General features: G+C 39.0%; 1 protein-coding gene across 3 annotated transcripts; it reads left to right on the top strand.

The window, feature by feature from the left end:
• The first annotated feature begins 166 nt into the window (after positions 1 to 166).
• Positions 167 to 13,496, top strand: LOC128234161 (uncharacterized). Of its 3 annotated transcripts, none has more exons than XM_052948199.1 (4): positions 167 to 806; positions 10,527 to 10,697; positions 10,929 to 11,021; positions 11,416 to 13,496. In XM_052948199.1, the coding sequence occupies exons 2-4, from the start codon at positions 10,584 to 10,586 to the stop codon at positions 11,959 to 11,961; spliced, it is 753 nt and encodes a 250-aa protein (XP_052804159.1). In that variant the 5' UTR covers positions 167 to 806; positions 10,527 to 10,583; the 3' UTR covers positions 11,962 to 13,496. The 3 variants fall into 3 exon arrangements, with proteins under 3 accessions (XP_052804159.1, XP_052804158.1, XP_052804157.1); XM_052948198.1 differs by having other exon boundaries at positions 167 to 794; positions 10,525 to 10,697; XM_052948197.1 differs by lacking the exon at positions 167 to 806 and adding an exon at positions 813 to 1,001 and having other exon boundaries at positions 10,525 to 10,697.
• Positions 13,497 to 15,028: the final 1,532 nt, after the last annotated feature.

A 15,028-nucleotide genomic window follows, 5' to 3' on the forward strand; every position in this document is an offset into this window, starting at 1 on the left:
TGTAAAATAGGTCCATTCCGACCCGAACGTAGTGTGTTTTGCGGAAACGGGGTTTACCGAGTTTCCGCAAAACACCCTGCACGAGGGTCGAGATGAACATTTCTCCCACCTCGGTAAACCTCGTTTCCGCAAAACACCCTACGCTCGGGTCGGAATGAACCTATCTTACACTATCGGCCATGGAAGATACTTATAATCTTACACGAGCGGCTTTGGTAGATGCTTTTTTTAGCTGGAACTCTTTTGTGCTTAGTGAAAATAATTGCGTATGGATATGCGATAATTCGTGGTTGTCATGGATATGCGCGCAGTGATTCAGATTATGTTAAAGTCCCGGTATGTTTTAGAAATTACCAAGGCTTGGGGTTAAAAAAATGTCAAAAATGTTAAGAGAAGTTATTTGGATATAAGTACACTTCGATCAGTTTTACATTTGTAAAACATACCGGGACTTTAACGTTTATAGATGAGATAAAAACAACAACAATTACATCACCCTGATGCCTGCAGATTGACTCCCACATGAATAACTCGTTCGTGTAGTTATTAAATCTATACTAGCATACCACTGTAAACAGAACAGAACAGAGTTGTACAAGTTTTATAGTCTTCGTTACCAAATACATATGATGTATAAAGTTATAAACACAAACATGTAGAATGCAAATGTTATACGAACTATTAGATATACTATTAAATGGACACAAAAAGTGAAAAGGATAAACAGAACTATCGTTATAATTCATAATTCAATAAATACACAATTGCTGCTTACAGAACGAGGCTTAATTCAGGTATTTGACTACGTGAGTATTGCTTGTTTACAGGCAATTTCATTGTGCAATACAGCATGTGTTTTTTAACTTAAACGGAGTTTACCTGATGTTTCATCCATTAATCATTAATCATACAAGACTTATCCAGGATATATGTGGAATTTTGGACATACACTGATTATTCGCATAAAACGTAACTAAGCCACGTACATATGACCTTTGAAGGTACTGTATGCTTTTTATTTACCAACATTCGACATAAATTTATAGTCAGTATGTAATCCTTGATCATCGTCATAATTTCATTGAGCACATGAGACAAATAAATACATAGATTTTAAGTAAAAATCATGAGATAAACAAATGTATATAAAGCAAAATAGCACGGGAGAGACACATGTTTAACAATGATTTATAAGAAAATATTTTTTAGATACATAATGCACTTTGATAGCTGTTTACATTATGTACGTACTGGCATCGTTACAACTTGTCTCAGAAAATAAGTATCTTATAAACAAACTCGTTAATGCTGTTCTATAATATAAGGCAAAACATTTCAACAAACCATAACTTTTTACTTCCTGGTCTCAAACGAGACCATGTTAAATAGATTATATGTACAGCGTCACCTGGCTGGTTGGGCTTCGGGCCTTCGTCAGGGTCCTTTGTCGGGCCTTCGTCAGGGTCATTCGTCGGGCTGGTCGGTTTCGGTCCTTCGTCGTGCTGGTCGGTTTCGGTCCTTCGTCGGGCTGATCGGTTTCGGTTCTTCGTCGGACTGGTCGGTTTCGGTCCTTCGTCGGGTTGTTCGGGTTTTGGCTTTCGTCGGGCTGGTCGGTTTCGGTCCTTCGTCGGGCTGATCGGTTTCGGTCCCTCGTCGGGCTGGTCGGGTTTGGGCCTTCGTCGGGCTGGTCGGTTTCGGTCCTTCGTCGGGCTGGTCGGTTTCGGGCCTTCGACGGGCTGGTCGGTTTTGGGCCTTCGACGGGCTGGTCCCTTTCGGTCCTTCGTCGGGCTGGTCGGTTTCGGGCCTTCGTCGAGCTGGTCTGGTTTGGGCCTTCGTCGGGCTGGTCGGTTTCGGCCCTTCGTCGGGCTGGTCGGTTTTGGGCCTTCGACGGGCTGGTCGGTTTTGGGCATTCCTCTGGCTGGTCGGGTTTTGGGCCTTCGCCGGGCTGATCGGTTTTGCTTTGAGACTCCGTCGGGCTTATTAGCGATTGGCCTTCGACGTTTCGATCGGGCTTTGGACGTTCGCCGGGCTTTTGGCCTTCGTCGGGTCGGTCAGGCAATTGACTTTCGTCGGGTTGTTTCGGCTTATGAAACAGAGAACATCAGTTCGTAAATACATAATCATATTATACCAAGGACGTTTGCATTTTTTGAAATATAATAGACCAAGCGTAGATTTATACATTACACGTTTAGCATTAGTGATTTATGCCATCACCTGCTGTATGTATGCTAGTATCTTATATATCTCATCGGTTGAATAACATAAAGGCACTGTGCTTATTGCATTTCTCGTCATATTTTTCTTTCCTTGCATGCAGGTAAACGGGAACCTGACACATAAACTCATATTGGTTTGGGCTAATTCAATATGTTTTGAACTCAGAATCATTACAAAAAACACGGGGCCTATCCTAGTAAAGTAAATACATGTGGTAAGATGAGTTTAGCTAGGACTGTAGGTCTATATGTCGCGGTTTTAGACAACAAAATATCGACTTTAGTTTAGAGTGAAAAATGATAAAATCCAAGGTTTGATAGCATCTGGAACCTTAACTCAGATAAACGCATATTAATAAATGCTAATACCTCGAGAATGAGTTATATTATCAAATTCCATCCCATGAGCATCCATAAGAATTCATACCCAAAAGCCGAACCAACATTTTCGAAAAGAAATAACAATTGAATTCGGTTAACAAGGCACGTCTAAAACTGTGCCTTATAGACCCCTACCGTGACTTAACTAATCTTACAGGATAATGTGGGAAGTCTATGGGAAGGGCGAAATGCATTGATAATGCCTTTGGCAAATCTAATTCTAGCACGTCTGCCTTAAATTTCAAATGTTTTTTTCAACCCCATACTGTAGTGTGGGAGATGAAGGTAGTTCAGGGCATATACTGTAGTGTGGGAGATGAAGGTAGTTCAGGGCATATACTGTAGTGTGGGAGATGAAAGTAGTTCAGGGCATATACTGTAGTGTGGGAGATGAAGGTAGTTCAGGGCATATACTGTAGTGTGGGAGATGAAGGTAGTTCAGGGCATATACTGTAGTGTGGGGAGATGAAGGTAGCTCAGGGCATATTACTGTAGTGTGGGGAGATGAAGGTAGTTCAAAGCATATTACTGTAGTGTGGGGAGATGAAGGTAGTTCAAAGCATATTACTGTAGTGTGGGGAGATGAAGGTAGTTCAAAGCATATTACTGTAGTGTGGGAGATGAAGGTAGTTCAGGGCATATACTGTAGTGTGGGAGATGAAGGTAGTTCAGGGCATATACTGTAGTGTTGGGGGATGAAGGTAGTTCATGGCATATACTGTAGTGTGGGAGATGAAGGTAGCTCAGGGCATATACTGTAGTGTGGGGGGATGAAGGTAGTTCAGGGCATATACTGTAGTGTGGGAGATGAAGGTAGTTCAGGGCATATACTGTAGTGTGAGGAGATGAAGGTAGTTCAGGGCATATTACTGTAATGTGGGGAGATGAAGGTAGTTCAGAGCATATTACTGTAGTGTGGGGAGATGAAGGTAGTTCAGGGCATATACTGTAGTGTGTGAGATGAAGGTAGTTCAGGGCATATACTGTAGTGTGGGAGATGAAGGTAGTTCAGGGCATATACTGTAGTGTGGGGGGATGAAGGTAGTTCAGGGCATATACTGTAGTGTGGGAGATGAAGGTAGTTCAGGGCATATACTGTAGTGTGGGGGGATGAAGGTAGTTCAGGGCATATACTGTAGTGTGGGGGATGAAGGTAGTTCAGGGCATATACTGTAGTGTGGGAGATGAAGGTAGTTCAGGGCATATACTGTAGTGTGGGGGGATGAAGGTAGTTCAGGGCATATACTGTAGTGTGGGGAGATGAAGGTTGTTCAGGTCATATACTGTAGTGTGGGGGGATGAAGGTAGTTCAGGGCATATACTGTAGTGTGGGAGATGAAGGTAGTTCAGGGCATATACTGCAGTGTGGGAGATGGAGGTTATTCAGGGTATATACTGTAGTGTGGGGAGATGAAGGTAGCTCAGGGCATATTACTGTAGTGTGGGGAGATGAAGGTAGTTCAAAGCATATTACTGTAGTGTGGGGAGATGAAGGTAGTTCAAAGCATATTACTGTAGTGTGGGGAGATGAAGGTAGTTCAAAGCATATTACTGTAGTGTGGGGGATGAAGGTAGTTCAGGGCATATACTGTAGTGTGGGAGATGAAGGTAGTTCAGGGCATATACTGCAGTGTGGGAGATGAAGGTAGTTCAGGGCATATACTGTAGTGTGGGAGATGAAGGTAGTTCAGGGCATATACTGTAGTGTGGGAGATGAAGGTAGTTCAGGGCATATACTGTAGTGTGGGAGATGAAGGTAGTTCAGGGCATATACTGTAGTGTGGGGGATGAAGGTAGTTCAGGGCATATACTGTAGTGTTGGGGGATGAAGGTAGTTCAGGGCATATACTGTAGTGTGGGAGATGAAGGTAGCTCAGGGCATATACTGTAGTGTGGGGGGATGAAGGTAGTTCAGGGCATATACTGTAGTGTGGGAGATGAAGGTAGTTCAGGGCATATACTGTAGTGTGGGGAGATGAAGGTAGTTCAGGGCATATTACTGTAATGTGGGGAGATGAAGGTAGTTCAGAGCATATTACTGTAGTGTGGGGAGATGAAGGTAGTTCAGGGCATATACTGTAGTGTGGGAGATGAAGGTAGTTCAGGGCATATACTGCAGTGTGGGAGATGAAGGTAGTTCAGGGCATATACTGTAGTGTGGGGGGATGAAGGTAGTTCAGGGCATATACTGTAGTGTGGGAGATGGAGGTTATTCAGGGTATATACTGTAGTGTGGGGAAATGAAGGGGGTTCAGGGCATATTACTGTAATGTGGGGAGATGAAGGTAGTTCAGAGCATATTACTGTAGTGTGGGGAGATGAAGGTAGTTCAGGGCATATACTGTAGTGTGGGAGATGAAGGTAGTTCAGGGAATATACTGAAGTGTGGGAGATGAATGTAGTTCAGGGCATATACTGTAGTGTGGGGAGATGAAGGTAGTTCAGGGCATATACTGAAGTGTGGGGAGATGAAGGTAGTTCAGGGCATATACTGCAGTGTTGGAGATGAAGGTAGTTCAGGGCATATACTGCAGTGTGGGAGATGAAGGTAGTTCAGGGCATATACTGTAGTGTGGGAGATGGAGGATATTCAGGGTATATACTGTAGTGTGGGAGATGAAGGTAGTTCAGGGCATATACTGTAGTGTGGGAGATGAAGGTAGTTCAGGGCTTATACTGTAGTGTGGGGGATGAAGGTAGTTCAGGGCATATACTGTAGTGTGGGGGGATGAAGGTAGTTCAGGGCATATACTGTAGTGTGGGAGATGAAGGTAGTTCAGGGCATATACTGTAGTGTGGGGAGATGAAGGTAGGTCAGGGCATATTACTGTAATGTGGGGAGATGAAGGTAGTTCAGAGCATGTTACTGTAGTGTGGGGAGATGAGGGTAGTTCAGGGCATATACTGTAGTGTGGGAGATGAAGGTAGTTCAGGGCATATACTGCAGTGTGGGAGATGAAGGTAGTTCAGGGCATATACTGTAGTGTGGGAGATGGAGGCTATTCAGGGTATATACTGTAGTGTGGAAGATGAAGGTAGTTCAGGGCATATACTGTAGTGTGGGAGATGAATGTAGTTCAGGGCATATACTGTAGTGTGGGGAGATGAAGGTAGTTCTGGGCATATACTGAAGTGTGGGGAAATGAAGGTAGTTCAGGGCATAGCATATACTGTAGTGTGGGAGATGTAGGTAGTTCAGGGCATATACTGTAGTGTGGGAGTTGAATGTAGTTCAGGGCATATACTGTAGTGTGGGAGATGAATGTAGTTCAGGGCATATACTGTAGTGTGGGAGGATTAAGGTAGTTCAGGGCATATACTGTAGTGTGGGGGATGAAGGTAGTTCAGGGCATATACTGTAGTGTGGGAGATGAAGGTAGTTCAGGGCATATACTGTTGTGTGGGAGATGAAGGTAGTTCAGGGCATATACTGTAGTATGGGAGATGAAGGTAGTTCAGGGCATATACTGTAGTGTGGGGGGATGAAGGTAGTTCAGGGCATATACTGTAGTGTGGGAGATGAAGGTTGTTCAGGTCATATACTGTAGTGTGGGGGGATGAAGGTAGTTCAGGGCATATATTGTAGTGTGAGGGGATGAAGGTAGTTCAGGGCATATATTGTATTGTGGGGGGATGAAGGTAGTTCAGGGCATATACTGTTGTGTGGGAGATGAAGGTAGTTCAGGGCATATACTGTTGTGTGGGAGATGAAGGTAGTTCAGGGCATATATTGTAGTGTGGGAGATGAAGGTAGTTCAGGGCATATACTGTAGTTTGGGAGATGAAGGTAGTTCAGGGCATATACTGTAGTGTGGGAGATGAAGGTAGCTCAGGGCATATACTGTTGTGTGGGGGGATGAAGGTAGTTCAAGGTATATACTGTAGTGTGGGGGATGAAGGTAGTTGAGGGCATATACTGTAGTGTGGGAGATGAAGGTAGTTCACGGCATATACTGTAGTGTTGGAGATGAAGGTAGTTCAGGGCATATACTGAAGTGTGGGGAGATGAATGTAGTTCAGGGCATATACTGTAGTGTGGGGAGATGAAGGTAGTTCAGGGCATATACTGAAGTGTGGGGAGATGAGGGTAGTTCAGGGCATATACTGCAGTGTTGGAGATGAAGGTAGTTCAGGGCATATACCGCAGTGTGGGAGATGAAGGTAGTTCAGGGCATATACTGTAGTGTGGGAGATGGAGGTTATTCAGGGTATATACTGTAGTGTGGGAGATGAAGGTAGTTCAGGGCATATACTTTAGTGTGGGAGATGAAGGTAGTTCAGGGCATATACTGTAGTTTTGGAGATGAAGGTAGCTCAAGGCATATATTGTAGTGTGGGAGATGAAGGTAGCTCAGGGCATATACTGTAGTGTGGCGGGATGAAGGTAGTTGAGGGCATATACTGTAGTGTGGGGGATGAAAGTAGTTCAGGGCATATACAGTAGTGTGGGAGATGAAGGTAGTTCAGGATGAAGGTAGTTCAGGGCATATACTGTAGTGTGGGAGATGAAGGTAGTTCAGGGCATATACTGTAGTGTGGGAGATGAAGGTAGTTCAGGGCATATACTCGGAGGGGCTACATCAAACCTGGTGAATATTCACGGCATATAACGTGGAGTGCGAAATAATAATGGAATAAATAAGAAGGGCAATATCAACTGTGTTGGATATTCCGGGCATATACTGTTACTATTAAAGCAATATAGGAGGCCAGATAAGTTATGATGGAAATTCTGACCAGATTGTTTCTGAAATATTTTATTTTGCGCATATATACTGTAAAGTGAGCTGTAATTTTGGAAGCAACAGGGGGTCAGATCAATAATGTTGGAAATATAGGTAGTATACTGTCGTGAACGGTAATCATAGAAGCAACGGCATTTAAACGGGATTAAGTTAAACTTTTATGATATTTCTTAAATATCCATACATTCATGGGGATTAAATGCGACATAAATCAACTTTTTTAGAGAGATAAGAAGAATACATTTAAATCACCCTTTTTATTGCTGACATGTTTCGACTCTTATGCCTTCAGATTGCTTTGAATCGCATATTTGGTATTAAGTATTTGGTATTAAATACACGCATTTGAAAAAAAACAATATCATTTGTGTAGTTAATACCAGCTGATGAAATAAGGTGGGGGATCAATACGTACACATTCGCTGTTGATTGTGCATGAGGCGTAATCCGCGTATCGGTCACGAATTTATCGTATGCTTTGTGAAGCGTGCCTGTTTACACGCGGTCCCATTTTGAAATAAAAAAAAATGTTATTTTGTAATAGGACGGATCGATGTTTACATACAGAATTCAAAACAGGTTTATGTTTGAATACAAAACTAATCCAGGGTATATGTCTTAGTTTGGACATACACTTAAACACTGCCATAAAAGACGGGCAAAAATGACAGTTGAAGGTACTTATGTTTTCATTTACTAAGCAACAATATAAATGGCTGTTTCCTTTTTCGTAAAATCAATATACAGGGGGTATAGAAATTGTATGCTTAATCATCATCATAGTTTAATAAATATAAATGCACGGTTATTCAAAGAACTATATATGTTTTGGCAGTGTTAAAACGTGTTTGATGGTTCTTATTATACTTCTAACATCGAATAGAAAGCAAATACTTATAAGTTATAATGTACAACATTTTTTAACTTTCTAAGTAAATATGTATATTATGATCATTAAAGTGACTCGCTGATATTTTTGGACCAAACTGTTTTGTTTTTTTCGGTCATTCATCTGACAATACTTCATTGGTCATTATTTTACTCTTGGATATGAATATTGCCGAAAAAATACAATTGTAGTATACAAAGTATTTTGGTTGAAGTGGGGTGCGAACCCACGCTGGTAAAGTCAAGAACAAATTAGAAAACCGACACCTTAACCAATAGGCCAACAGGACTTATACTATAATTATGAATGTTATGACCTTTAAGCAATACTTTGATAACATCACGTGATAATGTCAATTAACCAATCACGCCAGAACAAAGACGCTATTAACGTTAATGAACATTGTGGTCTATGACGATATTTGACCAAATATCAACATCCTAGTTTTAACACTCCTCATGATTTACAAAAAGTGCATTTAACATAAACATGAACCAATCCCTTTAAGGCTTTTATTTAAATCAGGCAAACTCTTTCATTGTTTGGAAACTTTTATATTAAATTATAATTATTGCCCAAACATTTGTGAAAGTAGAGCATTTAAGATAATATCGCTCAAGACGAAATTCAAAATCACCCGGCAATGATTAATAATAAAAATGTAATATGTTTATGAGTCTTATAACCGTGTAATGAAAAATATATTGACACCAAGCTACTTCCTGATCTCAAATGAAGCCTGTCTGTCTAGCGTCATCGTGCTTTGGGTTTCCGTCAGTATGATGGTCGTTGTTGTGCCTTCGTCGGGCTGGTCTGGCTTTGGGCTACGTCGGGCTGGTTGGTTTAGAGGCCTGTGTCGGGCTGATCGGACTGTGGGCTTTCGTCGGGCTGTACGGCCTTTCAATAACGAAAACGAAACATCAGTTTTTATAAAAAAAAGATTATCAAATTATACAAAAGACACATGCATTTTTGAAACTCGTATTCAAATCGATAGCGTAGTAGAATATCATAACACGTTTAGCATTAGTGATTTATGCAAGTGCCATGCTTTGCGTTTTAGTTTTCCAAATGCCTTCACGTGCTATATATACTAGTATCTTATATTTCTCATAGTTTAAATAGCATACGGGTTCTAGGCTTGTACTATTTCCCGAATTTTCTTTCTTTCCTCCCTTATTGGTAAATGGGAAACTGACGCTTAATATCAACCAATTTTGGTTTGGCCTAATTGAATAACTCTTCAAATAGTATCAATTCTCTAAATCACGGGGTCAAACCCTAGTGAAGTGGATGTTTATTATGATGAGTTTCGATACGGTTTTGAGGCTATAGGTTCCGGTTTTAGACAGGATAATATATCGACTTCATATTTAAGGTGAAAAATTATAAAATCCAAGATTTGACAGCCTTCAAGATAAGCTTTATGACAACCTTATGACAAATATTCACAAATATAAGCACCTCGAGTAAGACTTGTATTATCAAATGCACCATTACATGAACATCCTTCTGAATTCATATCCAAAAACCTTAAAAACATTATCGAAAAGTAAAAACAATCGATTTCGGTTAAAAAGGCGAGTGTAAAACCGAAACCTGTAACAACACAACCGTGACTTAACTCATCCTACATTATGTAGGTTCCCAAGAAAAGTTAATAACATTTGGGCAGTGTTGAGCATTTTGACAAATCTAATGTTAGCACTTCTGCGTTTTGTTTCAAATATTCTTTGCAAATCTGGTGAAATGTCTGCTGACTACCAGAGGGTTTCTCGGCATATTCCAGTATAATATCAGAATTATGATGAAATAAAAACAGTGGCATTTGGCTCAATCGACATATCAGGAACAAAAAATTCTTTGCAATATATGTAACCTTTGTTGTACTTTTTACGGCTTGTAGAAAAATTACAGAACGCTAACTTTATCTTCCGAAAATATTCATTTTTTTCTCTCTTTTTCGTTCAAGTGGTCACTTTAGGTTTTGTAACAAATATTAAGCGGGTTGAGTTTAAAAATTCTGGAATGAGCTAACATTGTGTGACGACTTGGAACTTGTTCGAGTTATGGAATTATTGCTTATGCGATTGTAGTAGTCTTTGGGTTATAACGGATTTCAATAAGCATTAATCCTATTAATAGAGTCATTGAGCAATTCGTTTAAACTTACACTTACTTGTCACATGAAGTAGTATGCCTACTGTAAAGCCCCCAAGCATATCATTCAAAGAAAAATGTATTAAAATAAAGTAAGTAAAGCACCATCTAATATCGACATTTCAATTAGAGGCTGAGCGGTTCAACCGTACTTTGGCGCTGCAGAGATACAAAAGTTTAGCAATACTGATGTATGTGCTGTCAGTCGGACTGCTAGTCATTGGAGTAACTGCCGTTATCAAGTACCCGGTCAGCGGCGTCGGAACCCCATATTACGGCGGATGTTTTATCGTCGGCTGCTTGGTATGAATAAATGTTTGTGAAGAAATTAAAAGAAATGATAGCCAGTAGAAGATGATTATGGTCATTTGGACCACAATATTTCGACCAGTGTTTTGACGGCCGTATATTTGTTTGTTTTGTATTGATATTTTTAACATATTGTTAAATAAAAAGTATAATAAAATGATGTGTATATCATGCTTAACTGTTTTTATTTCTATATAATTCTGATAATGTTTTACAAACACACAGGCACTGATCTATGCATTGGTATGTTCGTACATCGCCTTCAAAGGCGCCGATGACACAAATAATGGAACCAGCAAAAAAGAAGTAGTCCATGCGGTAAGTGATTTAGTCTGCAGGTACAAAGTTAGCAAATAGGAACAGCAATGACACCCATAGGGTTTATACAGCTTCCAAACTATGCTGTTATTTCGTATTATGGTACAAAGATGGAGAGACATATATATTATCAACAAAAAAGCACAATACTTCGTAACAAACGATAGTAAATATCAATAAATCATTTACCTTAAATGTTGCGATGAACGCGCTAAACCTCACATTTACCCAAACATAGCCAAAATGCAAGAAAGAGATTAATGATATAACTTTGTCTCTTTAATCGTTTTCTAAATTTAATCAGCAATAAATGTTCGCTAAGCTCGCTTGTGATATATTCCATAAAATTCAAAATTTGTACGATAACTAATATATATCCTTGTTTGTTTTTCAGATCACTTGTCAATTCATTTTGTCCGTGTGTCTATTCATTGGCTGTTTGATAGGCACAATTTTCGCCGGCTTTGGGGGGCTACGCGGAAAAAATGAATTTGATAAGGAAACTGGATATGAAGACATAGTAAGAGCACTATCTGGTGTGACTATAGCTGGCTGCATATTGACCGCAGGAGTAAACCTGTTTGGCATGTGCACTATATGTAATAACGGGAGCCATTTAGGAAATAACATTAAAAATCAAGGTGCAGCAGACGTAACATTTGGGACAGCAGCGACAGGCTATTCAACACAAACTGGGGGTATAGAAATGGGCGTGATAGGTACGGAGTGCGGTATTATAACTCTGCATGAACAAAACAGATTACTACAAGAGCAAGTTCGACTCCAACAAGAGCTTCTAAACCAAAAACAGCTTGGGGTTCATTCCCCTCCCCCGCCTAACTATCCCGTGGGTGGTGTATATGACAAGTCAGAGCATCCGTTCCCATCGGCCCCTCCATCCCCCTCGTGTCCACCGCCGAGCTATGACTCACTGAAATAAAGCGTTTTTTTTATTAATTAACATTTGTTCTGAAATACTACAGACTTAAAACATAAATGCAAACCAGACAATTTTGTATATATATAGTTATTATTATTGTATTGTATACAGTATTTGTGCTTGTTTATTTGTGTATATCTTCTCTCAGTAATGAGGAACTCATTTTGATATTTCATGCCCTTGTTTTAATTAATTAATTTTGAAGCAATATTATAATCATATAGATTTCAATCATTTTCTACAAATGATTGTTAAACAGTTTTATATGAGAATATTAAGCAACAACGGCGTGCCTGGTACGCACAATTACATTTATAAATATTAACAATTAATACTATATTAGAACTTTAAAGATTGTAATATGTACAGCCACTTGCATGCCATGTGCATGCATTTAAGCTACGTGTTATTAATACTTTGGAATACTGTATTCCTCGAATTAATTATCATGAATGAATTGGTATTAATGAAGATATATAGCGTCTAGAAACGTGTTTATGCATTGTTTTGATTCGTTTTATTGATTATATTGTTCATGCGAGATTCTTCGTCTTTTAGCATTAAATATTGATATCAAATGACATATTTCATTATTTATTTTTAACGACGACACTGTTTCTTTTGTTTTGTATTGCAATATTGTTGACATTTTGAGTGTTTAAAGTGTTCCTGATTTCATGCATTGTTTATTATTCTGCATCGCGTTTTTGTGCCATTTGCTTACAAATAATGATACAGAATTGATAGGAATATTTAATTTTGCATATTCATATAATTTTGACATTGAAAAAATTTATTTCATTGTTAAACCTTGTTTTTTTTATTGTTTTTTTATTGTTTTTTATTTTTCAATTGCTCGGCCAATTTTGAATTTCTTCCCCACACCTTTAAACATTCTTTTGTGAGTCTATACTCATTTTCCGCATTGTTTAGTAAGTGCATGTCATTGTTCTGTTGTTATTCAGTGTTTCATCGTTTGTTGTTTTGTTCCATTCATTACAACATTTGATTCGTGTACATTTTTAAAAAAAATGCGCCTCATAGTTTTCACTAACGTTAAATATTTCAATTCCAGTTCAGCGTCCATTTTTTAATTCTAGGGTTCATACATTTTTTTCCCTGGAAATACTCTTTTTCAGTTACATTTAACACTTAAACTTCGCATTAGCTCTCATACAAATTTGTTTTTGTTTGACTAAAATTTAATTTACTACAACATTTCAAGCTACTTTATTTTTGGGTTTGCATTTTGCATCTCTTTCACACCCGATGTATCAGTCATCTTATCAGCTTTTCAGTGACTCGTCCAGCTAAAATATTTCCCATGATATCAGTGATGAACTTTAACATTTTTACTTTGGCAATTGGAATTGAAACTGCTTAGTGTTTAAAATATAATTGAGGTGTTTAAATCATTCTTCTTGCATGATTTCAAGGAAATAAATTAGTTTAAAATTACGCATAAGTCATATTTTCAAATTAAGTTCAGAATATAACATGTCTATTATTGTTTATATAAATCAGTTTTATTTATTCCCTCTGTTGTTATTGTATATACCATCTCTATTTTCACTTCAAAAATCATTATCCCAAGTGTAGGTAAATATTCATTGACATCTTTTTGACACATAGAATTTTTGTGTGCATTTGAACATTTCGAGGGCGGGATGAAGGACCAACTACTGATACTCGAACAATAACTGAAGAGCAGATGCTAGAAGTGATTTGATAGACATATTCATTTTCCCTTTGTCCAATTTTCATTTCAGGGGCCAGGGACCAAGCCCAAAACCAAACCCCAATCTTTAGCATCACTCATACCCCACCCAGGTGCATTTAACTACTCCAGAGCATTCACTAGCAGCCACTTTGGGTATTGCACCAACTTATGAAATATCGAAAATGCATCCCTTTTCTGGAGGTGACCCTGTCCCAAGGTCAGAATTGGATACCACGAATGGTGTCATGAAGAACGCTGCTGGCGACATGACCCAAACATATAACCAAACCAGCTACCTAAGCTATTCGGTGGTCCCTTCTCGGCACTGCCCGTAGACTCATGATTTTCCTCAGGTCGGAATGAACTGCATTGCGAGAGACTATGGTCCGTGAGGTAGAGTCAGAAATTAAGGTTTCTGCGTAAACAACAATTACAACATTCTCATAGTACCAGAAACCAATACCAACTATTGGTGCCCTGTAATGTTGGGTACTTATGTCAAAAGTCGCTGTAGACTGGGACTGGATGCAGCCGTTATCGCATTCGCTTTGCAAGAGCCATGGCATATGGCAACATTCAACAGTTGATTACTAAAAATAGTTCAATTAAAGCTGCACTCTCACAGATATACCATTTTTACAACTTTTTTTTTGTCTTGGAAAGAGCAATTTTTACGTAAATATATGCAAACCAATGATTCCGTTCGAAAATTATTGTTTTATGAAAAATGCATAAAACATCAATTTTTGAACTTAAATATAAAAATCTGCGATCTAATTTTTGTCAGCAGGCTTATATAACTGGTTTCCATTGTTTTTCACAAAAATTGGCTCGTTCCAAGACAAAAAATAAAAAAAGTCAAAACATTCAATCTGTGAGAGTGCAGCTTTAACAGTTCTTTTCTGGTTAGGTCCCATTTTATCAAAGTGCCACGGCATGATGGTTATGCATAAAATCCTGTCCGTATTTTAATAGTTCTGCTAACCCTTTTCAACAAGCCAAAATGTGACATTTGTTGTATCAATGAAGTTAAAGTGGTTGATGTCCTAACATCTTAAATCACCATTCAACCGTCAACTTCAGTTACAACTATGGAAAACATAGACGTGAATGTTGACGCAGATAACCTCATACCTGATCAGCTTCTTCGTGTTCGACAAGTATTAGGCAATTGGAAACATTTCTTTTTTACAGGAACCACAGATATAGGTAGCTGTAATCGGGTCAAGCACATCATTGTCCTCACTATTAACATGCCATATTAACATACATAACGTAAGATCACTTAAGGCATGTATGAGGAGGTCCGTCAAAACATTAGGTAAATGCTTAAATGCTTAAATGCTT

The sequence above is a fragment of the Mya arenaria genome, chromosome 5 (assembly GCF_026914265.1).
Source record: "Mya arenaria isolate MELC-2E11 chromosome 5, ASM2691426v1".
Lineage (NCBI taxonomy): Eukaryota > Metazoa > Mollusca > Bivalvia > Myida > Myidae > Mya > Mya arenaria.

Bases quoted from the DNA above. Each gene is read 5' to 3' on its own strand.
- LOC128234161 (XM_052948197.1), top strand. The intron at 10,698-10,928 runs GTATGAATAAAT...ACAAACACACAG, and splicing joins GTTTTATCGTCGGCTGCTTG to GCACTGATCTATGCATTGGT. The intron at 11,022-11,415 runs GTAAGTGATTTA...TTTGTTTTTCAG, and splicing joins AAAAAGAAGTAGTCCATGCG to ATCACTTGTCAATTCATTTT.